The sequence below is a fragment of the Esox lucius genome, chromosome 22, assembly GCF_011004845.1.
Source record: "Esox lucius isolate fEsoLuc1 chromosome 22, fEsoLuc1.pri, whole genome shotgun sequence".
In the NCBI taxonomy this organism is placed as follows: domain Eukaryota; kingdom Metazoa; phylum Chordata; class Actinopteri; order Esociformes; family Esocidae; genus Esox; species Esox lucius.
Window position 1 is genome coordinate 15,211,206 of NC_047590.1, and position 14,087 is coordinate 15,225,292.

A 14,087-nucleotide genomic window follows, 5' to 3' on the forward strand; every position below is an offset into this window, starting at 1 on the left:
ATTGACCCCAGACCGAGGGAGATTAAGTGATATTTCTCATTCTGACATTTGGGCAAGAATACCTTACCTGCTCTTTTGATGTCTCCTCATAAACAGACACCCAACTAGACCACAGATGAAAACAATGATTCTCCCCACTGTATAAGCACCTCATGAGGAGAAAGACCCATAGTGCGATGCTCTCTGCCTTGCATGTACATTAAGGCAAGTGGCATCACTGTTACCCATGACAACCCTGTCTCAGCCATCAATTCAGTAAATTTGGTTTTTAGAGTCTGATTAGCACTCTCAACCAAGCCACCACTGGCTGGATGATAGCTACAATGTGTGCGTAGATCTGTCTTCGGACTAGTGGAGATGCATTCAATCACACAAGCGATGGCTGAGGCATGTTTGCATGGAAATGCTTCTACCCACTTGTAGAATGCATCCACCCTTACCAGGCAATAGTTGTATCCCTGGCATGGAGTCAACTCATTGAAATCCATCATAAAGTGCTCAAATTGCCCCTCAGGCCTTGAGTGGGCTGACGTTGGCATCGGTGTGTCCCTACCCACATTGTGTGTCATACAAATCACACATTTTGCACAGACATTTTCAGCATATAGGGAAAATCCTGGTGCAAACCAAAAGTTATGTACAATATTCACAACCCCACCCTTGGAAACATGGTCTTGGCCATGTGTCAACTTTGCAACATGAGGCAAGCATTTCAACCGCTTCCAACGAGAGACCTCCACAGTGTCAGCACCTGATTGTAAGTCAGAAAAGTCATTACAAGAGAAAACATCAGTTGGAGGCAGAGAAACCATCTGCAAAATGGGGGAGACAGGAGACGTGGCAGCAGCTTTAGCAGCGTAACCTTTGGAGACGGAATCAGAGGCATTAGTATGAGCCTGACATTCGCACACAGATATAGAGTCTGTTAGTAGGACAGAGTCCAGTAGATTAGCAACTAACCTAGAGTAACAGGTTGTCTTACCAGATGCTGTAAAGAATCCCTGCTGGCGCCACAGAGTACCAAAAACATGCACGACCCCAAAGGCACATCTCCTGTCTGCGGAGATATTAACAGACCGATGTGGGGCTGGAATACAGGCTCCAGTGAGCGAAAACAGTTCAGCTGCCGGAGTAGATAGGTGTGAGGGTATCCACACAAAAAAGATAAGCATTATCAATGGGTGTGTCTGAGAGGTCGGGTCATGGCTTACGGACTTCATCCACTCTGGCAGCACAGTCGTGAGGGTCACCAACATCATCTGTAGGCAAAAGAGTAGCAGGGTTCAGAACAGCGCATCTCTTTAGAGTAACATGAGACATTGTCAGGAGAATGTTTTCCTAGTACAGTAACCTAGCAGGGCGCAAATGTGCTGTCTTAGCCTGCGAGATGAGAGAATGAACAGCATGTAGAAAATTAACAGTGAGAGGCTACATGGCAACAATGTTTGCACAAGCCGAAACTGTCCAAGTAGCTGAGGCAACTGCCCGTAGTCTGACAGCATCAATATCTGACAGTCCTCCTGTGGCTGCGTAATCACAAGACCATCCGGTCCACAGGCAACCTTCATGCCCAATTCGCACAGCGACTGTAGATTATTTTCACAAGTAAAGCTTTATTCAAGATTTGCAAAACTGGAGCAGTTAACAACAAAACTTTCTGCAGAGTCTAGTCAAGAGCTCTCTGTTGAAGGTTGAGCTGTGTCCCCCTCCCAATGCATGGTTAGTCTACATGTCTCACCAGCTTCTCTGCAAACTTTGGCTTAGAAAGATGATAAGATGTTAACAGCCCTTGAGAAGTTTAGCCAAAACTATGGCAATCTGTACAAGTGAGCAGAGCCGCAACACACAAATGCGATCCTAAATGACTGGATTATACTTAGAATAAGCAATATAATTTCATTGTACTATGGAATAAGAACATTTCTACCACAGTGTGTCTGGGCAGCTGTCAGGTTAGGGACCAAACCAACGTTGAAAATCGTGAAGCGAATAACAGCCTTGCAAATGCAAGGCTATACAGCTCCAGAAAAATTAAGAGACCACTGCACCTTTTTCTTTCCTTTCCAAAAAAATTAGAAAGCAAAGTTTTGAGTGTGGAACAGAAGCCTTCAATTTGCAGTGATCTCTTAATTTTAACACTTCTGTTCTTCACTCAAAACCTTCCATTTCGACTTTTTTGGAAAGGAAAGAGAAAGGAGCAGTGGTCTCAACATTTTTTCCAGAGCTGGCTTAAAAGATTAAATAACATGTTCACACCATCGTGTATTTCAACGTTTATGCAATGGAACAACATATTTATATCCATATTTTAATTGGCATTAGGACATATGGTTGAAAATGACAAAATTCGACTTAGAATATTAGCCAAAATATTTTACACAGGCTTCATTATTTTTCTTATTGTCCTTAGAGTTGATGCGGCAAATAAGCCACTGAACTGTGTTTGTCTAATAATAATGTTGCGAAATTAGGCTGCATTTAAAAAAAACAATTCTAAACTAGGTTTCAACTGAAATAAAGAATCAAACAAGTTTCAGTTAATGATCCTATAACCTTGCGCAGGACATGTTAAACGCCCTTCTGCAAGCTTGGGCTAAACATGGAAACAGATTTTTAATTTCGGAATCAGAATATTGTGCAAGAAGATCGTTGTCTATCAAAATAATTGCGATCTGGCTCTAATAATTGCACTGCTATGGCAGGTTAGGGAGCACCGCAAAGTGAAACCGAAAAGTGAAAGACGAATTATCGCCAGCAAATGAACATAGTACATGGCATAAAAGTAACGCGTTTACAACAGCATGTAATACGTGCATATGGAGATTGTTTTTCAGGCCTATGTGCAAGTGAGATAACTGTTACGGGTACCCTTAAATATTTTCGAATAAACTTTTGTTTCCACTGAAAAAGTCCTCACACTGATTTATTTTGTAACGGAAAACATGCTTTGAAATATGATATCTTAAATTCCAATCAAACCCCTATCAACATCTCAGATATAATGGAAAATTACATGTTTCAAGTTCCATATCAGCAAACTAACTGTCAATTGGCTGCCCCCTAGCCCCTTATCATGCCACAAAAATACCTGTCCACACTCAGAATTTTGGTGCGTTTCAAGTAAAACTGGGAAAAGGTATGGGAAAAAAGACGGGCGGCTACACAGTAAGAGCGGTGGCACGGATTGGTCGGTAGCGTATTTCTTTATACTGTCCCGAAGGGAACAATATACGTCTCAGCAAGCTGTAGACATTCTACAAAATACTGACGAATTGGAATCAGAGGGCAAACCATGATATTGAGGGGGGAATGAGGACGATGAACTTGAGTCTGCGTGTGACCTATTGGAACAGCAGCAATGGCACAATATGGGTTCAACAAACAGCTGGAAACCCGCGGGAGAAAATTCAACAATGCAATAACATTATAGAAACCCCCGTCCCACTCCATGTGCATTTTCCGGTGTTTGATTGACATAGACAATCTATATTATTACATCCAATATCACAAGCTGCATTCTCTTACCAAATGATTACAAATTGATTTAATCAACTGATCTTGTTACCGCCATATTTGAAAATATTTTAAGGTTACCCATAACATTTATTTCACTTAGGCTACACATTGTTTTTTAGGGCTGTTACTATATGCACTTATTACATGATTGTGTAAACACGTTACTTATAGGCCATCTATGTGCATTTGCAAGGCTATAATTCATTTTTTGACTTCACTTTTCGCGGTTGTCCCTAACCTGCCATTCTAGCTGTGTGCCCACCGGTAGCCAATCGTCCAAGCAGACGCAAAATGTGGAGTATAGATCCAACTCAATTGATGAAACTTACTGTAAGGAGTAAGCCTAGGCTCTAAAACATGAACAGTCTAATATGCAATTTGTCAGTTCCTGCGCTTATTTAATCCCAAGTCAACTGCTGCTATAAACACACAATGCAAATCTCTGTACACACATGAACACAATTTTCTCAGCAGCTTTCATAACATGCATTTAGTAGACTTTCAGTGGGTAAAATAACTGTCAATTCAATGAATTCAAATTATTGGTGGGCTACCATCTCCGCCCCATCGCCGTATCCTTACATAATGTAATGATTGGATACTAGAAAAAACTAATTTTGTTGACTTGTTGGGGGGGTGTAATAATTACAATTTAATTACAAATGTTTTTTTTTTAAATTTAATCAGCAGAACGGAGTGGTCACAATCTTTGCAAACTTATCCTACAAGGGCTGTCGCAATTACTAAACAACTGCCTCTGTGGAAAGTTATCAATTTACGTACACTCGTTCATTTCAGTATGTTTAACCCTGGTTGAGAATGGTTTTGCAATGCACGTAATGTAGCCTAATATCGCAACATTATTATTGGACAAACTCTTTTCAGTCACTTATTTGTGGCATCAACTCTGAGCTAAAAAAGAAAAACACTCAAAAGCGTGTGTAAAATAGTTTGGCTAATATAATCAGTTGATATTTGTCATTTCCAACCATATTTCCTAATTAGATAATGCCCATTAAAATGTATGGATACAAATGTACATTGTCCCATAAACGCTGAAACCACATACTCTTGTCTAACCACAAGAGGGAAAGGAGAAGGAGGCTCGCGCTTTTCTTGGGAAGGTATCATATAGGTCACACAATAGTAGGCCATTTAATATGCTTTTGATGTTTGTATTTATTCAGCATATTTCCCACCTGACAGATTATATTTTCATCTGCATGACATGTGATACCACCTTGACATGACGCGCGCGCAAACACTCTCACACACACACACACACACACACACACAAATCAATAATACCAAAACGTTGCCCCATCTGGTGGCAAATAAACAACTATTTTGGAGAATTACACCTATAAAAAATAATAAAAGTGGCAGATAGTGCTTCTGGCAGAAATTCGGTGGTCCATGACTACGAGACTTCAATTATGACGTCATAAAAGAGCCCTGTTCAAAAGTAGCGTGCGCTTAAGGGAAGAAGTATCATCTTGTAGTCATCAATTATGATGTCATAAAAGAGCCCTGGATATAAGTAGCGTACTCTCAAGGGAAGCAGTATTTTATAACTTCAATCATTTCAAAACACTTCAACAATGTTTCTGTCACAATACTTCCAATTACTTCTCTTCATTAGCTGTAGCACATTTCAGATAATAATCGACTCTCTCCATTATCTGAGCCAGTTTGGACCCCTCCACCTGATTCCTCTAGACCAGTTCACCTTTAATGTGTTGAGTAGTGTTCCCAAGGATGTTCTGTGTTCATGGCTGACCAGTCAGGTGAATGGAGGACCTCCCACATCTGGAGTGGATCCCTCCCAGAACAAGGTTTGTTTGGCCTAACTGTTAACGTGTAGTCTGAAATGGCAACGTAGATGCTATAGTGTAGACAACAGGATTTGATTTAGAAGGGTATTATAATTTATTTATTTATTTACAGGGACAATGGCAACATTTACTTTGGAGAACGCCACCCTCTGCATGTCCGAACCAGCCCAACACAGCTCCAGCCACCATCCAGACAAACTCCAGCTATGGACAAGATCCAGATGACTTAATGGACTGGACAGAGGGCCCCCAGAAGGATAAGAACAAAATTGGTCAATGGAAGAATAAATACCCCTGTCGTCAGGTTGAGGAACCTATGGAAGTTGATGTGGTGGACAACAAACATTTACTTTGGAATAGGCCTCCCTCTGTGCATCAGAACCAACCCAACACAGCTCCAGCCGCCATCCAGAAAAAGTCCTGCTATGGACAGGTTCAAGATGACTTCATGGACTGGACAGAGGGCCCCCAGACGGATAATCAGAAAATTGGTCAATGGAAGAATAAATACCCCTGTCGTCAGGTTGAGGAACCTATGGAAGTTGATGTTGTGGACAACAAACATTTACTTTGGAATAGGCCTCCCTCTGTGCATCAGAACCAACCCAACACAGCTCCAGCCGCCATCCAGAAAACGTCCTGCTATGGACAGGTTCAAGATGACTTCATGGACTGGACAGAGGGCCCCCAGACGGATAATCAGAAAATTGGTCAATGGAAGAATAAATACCCCTGTCGTCAGGTTGAGGAACCTATGGAAGTTGATGTTGTGGACAACAAACATTTACTTTGGAATAGGCCTCCCTCTGTGCATCAGAACCAACCCAACACAGCTCCAGCCGCCATCCAGAAAACGTCCTGCTATGGACAGGTTCAAGATGACTTCATGGACTGGACAGAGGGCCCCCAGACGGATAATCAGAAAATTGGTCAATGGAAGAATAAATACCCCTGTCGTCAGGTTGAGGAACCTATGGAAGTTGATGTTGTGGACAACAAACATTTACTTTGGAATAGGCCTCCCTCTGTGCATCAGAACCAACCCAACACAGCTCCAGCCGCCATCCAGAAAAAGTCCTGCTATGGACAGGTTCAAGATGACTTCATGGACTGGACAGAGGGCCCCCAGACGGATAATCAGAAAATTGGTCAATGGAAGAATAAATACCCCTGTCGTCAGGTTGAGCAACCTATGGATGTAGATGTCGTGGAGAACAAACATTTACTTCCAAATAGGCCTCTCTCTGCACTTCACAACCAGCTCAACACAGCTCCAGCCGCCATCCAGAAAAAGTCCTGTTATGGACAAGATCAAGATTACTTCATGGACTGGACAGAGGGCCCCCAGAAGGATAAGAAAAAAATCGGTCTATGGAAGAATAAATACCCCTGTAGTCAGGTTGAGCAACCTATGGACGTTGATGTTGTGGAAAACAAACATCTACCTCCAAATAGGCCTCTCTCTGCAAGTCAGAACCAGCCCAACACAGCTCCAGCTGCCATCCAGAAAAAGTCCTGCTATGGACAAGATCAAGATGACTTCATGGACTGGACAGAGGGCCCCCAGAAGGATAATATGAAAATCGGTCTATGGAAGAATAAATACCCCTGTCGTCAGGTTGAGCAACCTATGGATATTGATGTGGACAACAATCAATCAACATTAAGTAGCAAAAACACAGTGCATCCAAGCCAATCAGCTGGTACGACCAAAATAACCGTCCGGCGCCGCTCATCAAAAGCAGCTACTCGTTGGTCATTCTCACGTCAGAACAAAGTGAAATGTTGGCCATACAGCTAGACAACCCGTATCCAGGCAACCAGGAAGCAGACACCAAATGTCACACCCTGATTCCTTCCGAACCTCTGCCTGTCCCAGACCACGTACCTGCCTGCCGCCCGTCTGTCCCTCAAGCTCATCAATGGTGTACCGAACCTCTGCCTGGCCTCGACCACATACCTGCCTGCCGCCTGTCTGTCCCTCAAGCTCATCGATCTGTTACCGAACCTCTGCCTGGCCTCGACCACATACCTGCCTGCCGCCTGTCTGTCCCTCAAGCTCATCGATCTGTTACCGAACCTCTGCCTGACCTCGACCACGTACCTGCCTGCCGCCTGTCTGTCCCTCAAGCTCATCGATCTGTTACCGAACCTCTGCCTGACCTCGACCACGTACCTGCCTGCCACCTGTCTGTCTGTCCATCAAGCTCATCGATCGTGTACCGAACCTCTGCCTGTCCTCGACCACATACCTGCCTGCCTGCCGCCCGTCTGTCCCTCAAGCTCATCGATGGTGTACCGAACCTCTGCCTGTCCTCGACCACGTACCTGCCTGCCGCCCGTCTAAATAAACACTTGGCATGTATCTTTGATTGCAGTTCAGTATTCTTTTGCAATCTCCATATGGTTACTCTGCACCCTAAAAATCTGAGATTCTTTTGTAATGAGAAACTGTAACATTTGAATACATTATTATTATTTATAATAATGCACATGCGCACAAACACACACGTTAAATTACCAAATTTATTTTATAATAAAGATACACTAACAGTAGTGGTTAACTCAATACAGGTAGCAGCATATACAGGCTGGAGAACATTCACTGACAAAACTTGTTTCTGTCCTCTGGGGCATGTGTATCGCAAAACGTGTTACTGTTCCACATAAAGTTAACTATCCTGTGCTCCTAAAAATACTTCTAGCAGTTATGTCTAGATCTGCCTGGGAGTATAACAGAGTTAAACTGATATAATTTATACCGATTAAATATGGCAGGTGCTATTTGCACCCAGGTGTCTGTAGCCAACAATTCTATTTGCACCCAGGTGTCTATAGCCAACAATGACCACTACCTGTTGTGAGTCATTTTTTGCATGATGCACATGTGCGAGCATTATATTCACATATTTGTCCTTGGTCGGCTAGCACAAAACATGCATATCTGTGCTGAGCCTTGAAAATATTAATCATATATGTCACAAGAACCAATGTATAGTCAAATTCAGGTAATCAAATGCACCTTTGAAACTTTGATAACGTATGTAAATTCACCCATTCCCCAAGGTCCCCATCTAACGTTAGCTATTTAATTTAACAACATAACATTGGATAAATATGTACCTACAGTCTAAAATCGAACCATTAGCCCTATTTTTGGTGGTTAAATACTTAATATGGCAACACAACAGAGCATTTCGATCAACTGCAGGATTTGTAAAATTTCACATTTTGCCCAAGCATGTTGAGCTGTAGTCAGTTAGAGCTAGTTAGCTAGCACTAACACTACTAGTTAGCAAAATGACTGTATGCCCTCATCATTGCTGGCTAACGTTTGCTAAATTACTCGGCTGACGTCTAACATTAGCTAAATTAGCTGGGTATAGCTAACATTAGACGTTTGCACATTGGATAATTTTAGTTTAATTCTACAAACAGCGAGAAAAGACAGCGTTGTTGAGAAGGTTCTATTGTGTGTTTAATATAGCCTACCTTTTTAATTGAATCCTTCTTAGGCACTTGCAACCGTTGAGGCACGTAGCTCTGAACTTGTGTATTTTTTTTTACTACTGTTTTCAATTCAACCCCAAACCTGTAAGAAAATACACTTCATATTGTAGATTCCTCAATGTAGCCACCCTACTACTACAATAGATACATAATGATTCTGTCTTCTGTACACCCTACCTACCTTGTCACCCTCTGCATACCCACCTTAACACATTAAGAAGGAAATACATTCCACAAATGTACTTTTAAACAGGCACACCAGTTCACTGAAAAGCGTACCATGTGACTACCTCATGAAGCTGGTTGAGAGAATGCCAAGTGCGCAAAACTGTCATCAAGGCAAATGGTGGCTGCTTTGAAGAATCATAATGTGTACATGTATTTTGATTTGTTCAACACCTTTTCGGTTATTATATGACTCCATATGTAATGATAATGTCAATTCAGACAATTCCTTTGTAACAACTTTTGGCAAAGAAATAGTCTTGAAATTGTATGTAATAATCTAGAAAAATACTGCAAATGTGACTTTTAGTAGATTTAGAAGTGTGTATTATATTGGGCTGTGTTTATGTGGAGCCCCTTTAACAGCCTGTCTAACAGATCACACAGTAGAATATTTGTAGGGGAAGAGGGCTTCCAAGATGACAACCATCTTTTGCTTTTCATAAACCCTGACTAGTGTGTGTCACATCAGCATCAGCTTGCACAGGGTCTCCCTTGACCCTTTCCAACACTGTGTGTGTGTCTGTGTATGTCTTATATCTATATTTTACATCACCATCCCTTACTTTTAGAACAAACTTAGTGGGTTCAGAATTAACACTAAAAGCCCTCAGCCATTGACACCTACTTAGAAGCGCCATCAGGGGTCATTTTCACCCATGCGTATTTTGAACGGGAGGGTGTTGCTGACACACAATGACACATCTAGCGCATATATCCAATGCCAGTTACACATAGCGCTGGAGGAACGACATTTTGACCAAGAAGGAGTTAAAAAATTGTTTGGGTGTGTGTTGTGGAAATCACTAATGGGAAAGGCTCAGAGACTGCTTTATTCAAGATTTGCAAAAACTCTTTCCTAGCCATTGAAATTCAATACTACTGTTGTTTGCTCCTTGGGGTTTAAGGCTGGGTGTTTTGTAAAAGCACTTTGTGACAACTGCTGATGTAAAAAGGGCTTTATAAATAAATTTGATAAAAAATGTGATTGATTGCAAAACTGGAGCAGTTAACAACACTCTCTGCAGTCAGGTCAAGAGCTCTCTGTTGAAGGTTGAGCTCAGGCCTATATACATTCAGTACAGCCCACTGTGTTCCCCTCCTATGCATGTTTAGTCTACATGTCTCTCCAGCTTCTCTGTGAACTTCGGCTTAGAAAGATAACAAGATGTTTACGGCCCTTGAGAAGTTTAGCCAAAACCATAGCTATCTGTTGTAGGCACATCCTGTACAAGTGGGCAGAGCTGAAACACACAATGGCCTTACTAAATGACTGGATTGAAATCATAAGCAATATGATTTCAGTGTACTATGGAATAAGAAAATATCTACCACATTCCCTCTTTTTGAGACTAAGTGTCAACAAAAAGAAATTTGAAACAGTATACAACCAATGAAAAAACAAAACAGTACAAAGTACATCATACATTCCAGCAAGAGCAACAGATTATTATCCAAAAAAATCAATCTCCTACCATTATTCATCATTAAACTAATGTTGTTTAGATGCAAAATAATCTTTTAATAATGCATAAACATTTATTCCCATATCCTAAGGAATGGGAGGTGATATATTTCGTTATTTATGTTACAGTCACAAAAACAATTTCCGCAAGTAATGATGATACAAACAGTAATGTCTACTCGGTGTCGTTACACTTCATCCATGTCCTTCACATTGATCCCCTATACAACCGCATAACAGGTCAGTTTCAGTGTAATGAGGTGGGTGAATGTGTGGTTCATCAGCAGCCACCAGCCATTCTCATGGTGGTGCCTCCCGTGGGCCGTTGCCCAATCATGCAGTTGGGCGGTCCTCCTGTAACAGCTGGGGCGGCTGTTATTTGCTAGACTCCAGTCTTGAGCCCGCCGTGGGCTCGCGCTGAGGCGGCTATAATTTAAATCCTGCCGTTGGACTATACTGTTCCTGTTGGTTCCTCCAGGTTCTCCGTTGTTCCCCCCAGCCTCTATGGTCCAGATAATGGCGGAAAGAGCAACACCGGCGATGAAGTCAATGAACGTGACTTTCAGTAAGCCCTCCTCGCTACTCCATGGCCATCGTGGTGGTCATCGTCCTGGCATCAGCTGATACATAGTCATCAGGGTCTGGCGTGGACCCACGTTACTCTCTTAGCAACCTTCACGGCCATCTGGGTGATCAGTAGCACCTGGTATGGTCCCGACCACCTATGCTGACGCCAGTACTTCCTACGGAGGTCCCTCACGACGACCCTGGTTGGAGCTTGTGGAGTGATCCTCCTTTTGGCTCAGGCAGGGCTGCTTTCACCCTAGGAAAAATAGACTTCAACACATGGTTATGTACGATGCAATAACTCACCATCTCGTGGTCACAGCCTTTCAGCGATTCTGTGGAAAAGGAGTGGTGATCGTCCTCATTGGTCTGCCTATAAGCACCTCATGAGGAGAAAGACCCGTAGTACGATGCTCTCTGCCTCGCATGTACATTAAGGCAAGTGGCATCACTGTTACCCATGACAACCCTGTCTCAGCCATCAATTCGGTCAATTTGGTTTTTAGAGTCTGATTAGCACTCTCAACCAAGCCACCACTGGCTGGATGATTGCTACAATGTGTGCGCAGATCTGTCTTCGGACTAGTGGAGATGCATTCAATCACACAAGCGATGGCTGTTTGCATGGAAATGCTTCTACCCACTTGTAGAATGCATCCAACCTTACCAGGCAATAGTTGTATCCCTGGCATGGAGTCAACTCATTGAAATCCATCACAAGATGTTTACAGCCCTTGAGAAGTTTAGCCCAAACTATAGCAATTTGTACAAGTGAGCAGAGCCGAAACACACAAACGTGATCCTAAATTACTGGATTATACTTAGAATAAGCAATATAATTTCATTGTACTATGGAATAAGAACATTTCTACCACATTGTGTCTGGGCATCGATCAGGTTAGGGACCAAACCATCGTTGAAAAACGTGAAGCGAATAATAGCCTTGATAATGCATATACAGCTCCGGAAAAAATTAAGAGACCACTGCACCTTTTCCTTTCCTTTCCAAAAAAGTTGGAAAGGAAAGTGGTGTTAGTATTTATTTGATGTTCACTCTGTTGCATTCAGAGTAAAGAGAGAGAGGGAAAGAGAGCATGAGGATGCCGACAGGGTAGGGAGAGCAGTTGAAATAGAGGTGACTGAGAAAAGGAGCAAATATTGATGACCGATCTGATATCGCCATGTTGGTGTTGTTATGACATCATAATTAATGTTTGGGCACAGGCTCCACTGAGGTTAGGTTTAGGCACAGGTGTCTCTGGGGTTAAGCACAGGTGTCCCTGGGGTTGAAAACGTAAAGTACAGTTGGAGTCTTGGAGCTCTATATTCACCACAAAAGTTTTTACGAGTCATATGAATGTTGAAAAATGTCAGAAAGGGTGTCGTTGTGGTGTGTGTAGAATAAAGGAGTCAAACGCAGGGAGGCGGTTAAGGTAACGTAGTATATTAATACTTAAATGGCACACAGAAAATCAACCGCTAACGCGCAACAACAAGCGTGCAAAGTATCTTGTACAACACCAGACATAGAACAATACCTCACAAAGACACCCAGGAACACAGGAACTAATATAGGTCAACTAATGAGGGAATGGACACCAGGTGTGTGCAATAACAAGACATGACAGTGCCGTGGGAGGAGGAGCGGCGTGACTAGAAGGCCGGCGATGACGCACGCCGAATACCACGTCGGGAGGGATGGCACGCGTCTTCCACACACGTTCTCGTTACAAAAAAAGTTTCATTCTGATTTTATTAATGGCCCCTGAACCAGTAAAACTGTATATTCCTTCTAATTGCAATCATTCCTAAAGGTGAGCTAGTTTGCTAATTCATGTTATACAGCATTTGTCCACTATAATCCAAATATACACAATATTGCTTATAATGGTATTTTTTAAATTTTATTAATATAGGTGTTGGCTATTTATAACTTCATTCGATAGTTATAAAGACACAAAAATGTATGAATGTAATGTAGTAAAATGCATGTAAGTGTATGTGTAGTGAAGCACAATGTATTGTATAAACTATATAGTTTGAATTATTTTATTTGTGAACGAAGTGGGTTGAACAATAGCCTTAGCTATGTAGATCAGGAGTCACTTTAATTCAACACAAAAAATCCATACTGAAAAAGCATGCATGTTTTTCAAAACCTTTCCCACCTAAACTGTAGATTCAAACAATTCTGAATTTCATTAGTAATAACTTGAAGACTGATATTGTTTGGTGCATGTCTGCGCCATTTGTTAAAGTCATTCACAGCATTACACTGTTGGGGAGTATGGTTGTATTAATCATCCCTTTGACTGTCACGGCTTCGGGGTTTGAGGAGCAAGGAGGAGCAGGAGAAGGCGTGGTGGAAGGATATTTAATAGTATCCAAACGAAAATATAAAGTATAATGCTTCACGAAGCGTCGCACAGCTCTTTTGGCAGTCAGAGACAATCACACACAAAGACAGGGGGAGCAGAGGGAACATATATACCGGGGGAAACAGCGATGATGAGGAACAGGTGCACAAAACGGGACACAGGTGAAATGTATGATGAGACGGTGGTGTCAGAAGGCCGGTGACGTCGACCGCTGGGGCCCGCCCGCTGCAGGGGGAGGTGAACCAGCAGAGGTCGCAGTTGTCACATTGCCTAATGATGAATTACTGCATTTACGAGTGTTCTTACTGTATATGGGCAACACCAGGGGTTTGCATAATGCAATTTTCTTCATAATAAAACACTGATAAACAAATGCCATTTGATTAATCTGAAAGTCATGCCATTTTTAATTTGAAAGCACCCATCTTTTCATAAAATGTTTTAAGACTACAGCATCAACTCATCTGACCCGCATTCTTACTGGTTTTTAACTACGCTATGGCCTGCCTGAAATCAATTGCTAACTTGGGGGAAAGTTTGAACTATCACACAATCATATTAAGAACATAAATGCATCATTTTAGAGAGAAA

The 14,087-nt window shown here is 42.1% G+C and overlaps 2 protein-coding genes across 2 annotated transcripts; one reads left to right on the plus strand and one right to left on the minus strand.

The window, feature by feature from the left end:
• LOC109614902 lies at nt 1–5,322 on the minus strand. The gene is made up of 2 exons (XM_020042155.3): nt 5,246–5,322; nt 1–1,259 (listed from the first exon to the last, which is right to left on the minus strand). Exon 2 carries the CDS (start codon nt 1,257–1,259, stop codon nt 105–107), a length of 1,155 nt encoding a protein of 384 aa, XP_019897714.1. The 5' UTR covers nt 5,246–5,322; the 3' UTR covers nt 1–104.
• Nucleotides 5,172–7,173, plus strand: LOC114830082. Its single transcript, XM_034289650.1, has 2 exons — nt 5,172–5,351; nt 5,464–7,173. The coding sequence occupies exon 2, from the start codon at nt 5,581–5,583 to the stop codon at nt 7,150–7,152; it is 1,572 nt and encodes a 523-aa protein (XP_034145541.1). The 5' UTR covers nt 5,172–5,351; nt 5,464–5,580; the 3' UTR covers nt 7,153–7,173.
• The last annotated feature ends 6,914 nt before the right edge of the window (nt 7,174–14,087 follow it).

Coding starts and splice junctions, on each gene's coding strand:
- LOC109614902 (XM_020042155.3), bottom strand. CDS start 1,259: ATGATGTTGGTGACCCTCACGACTGTGCTGCCAGAGTGGATGAAGTCC.
- LOC114830082 (XM_034289650.1), top strand. CDS start 5,581: ATGGACTGGACAGAGGGCCCCCAGAAGGATAAGAACAAAATTGGTCAA.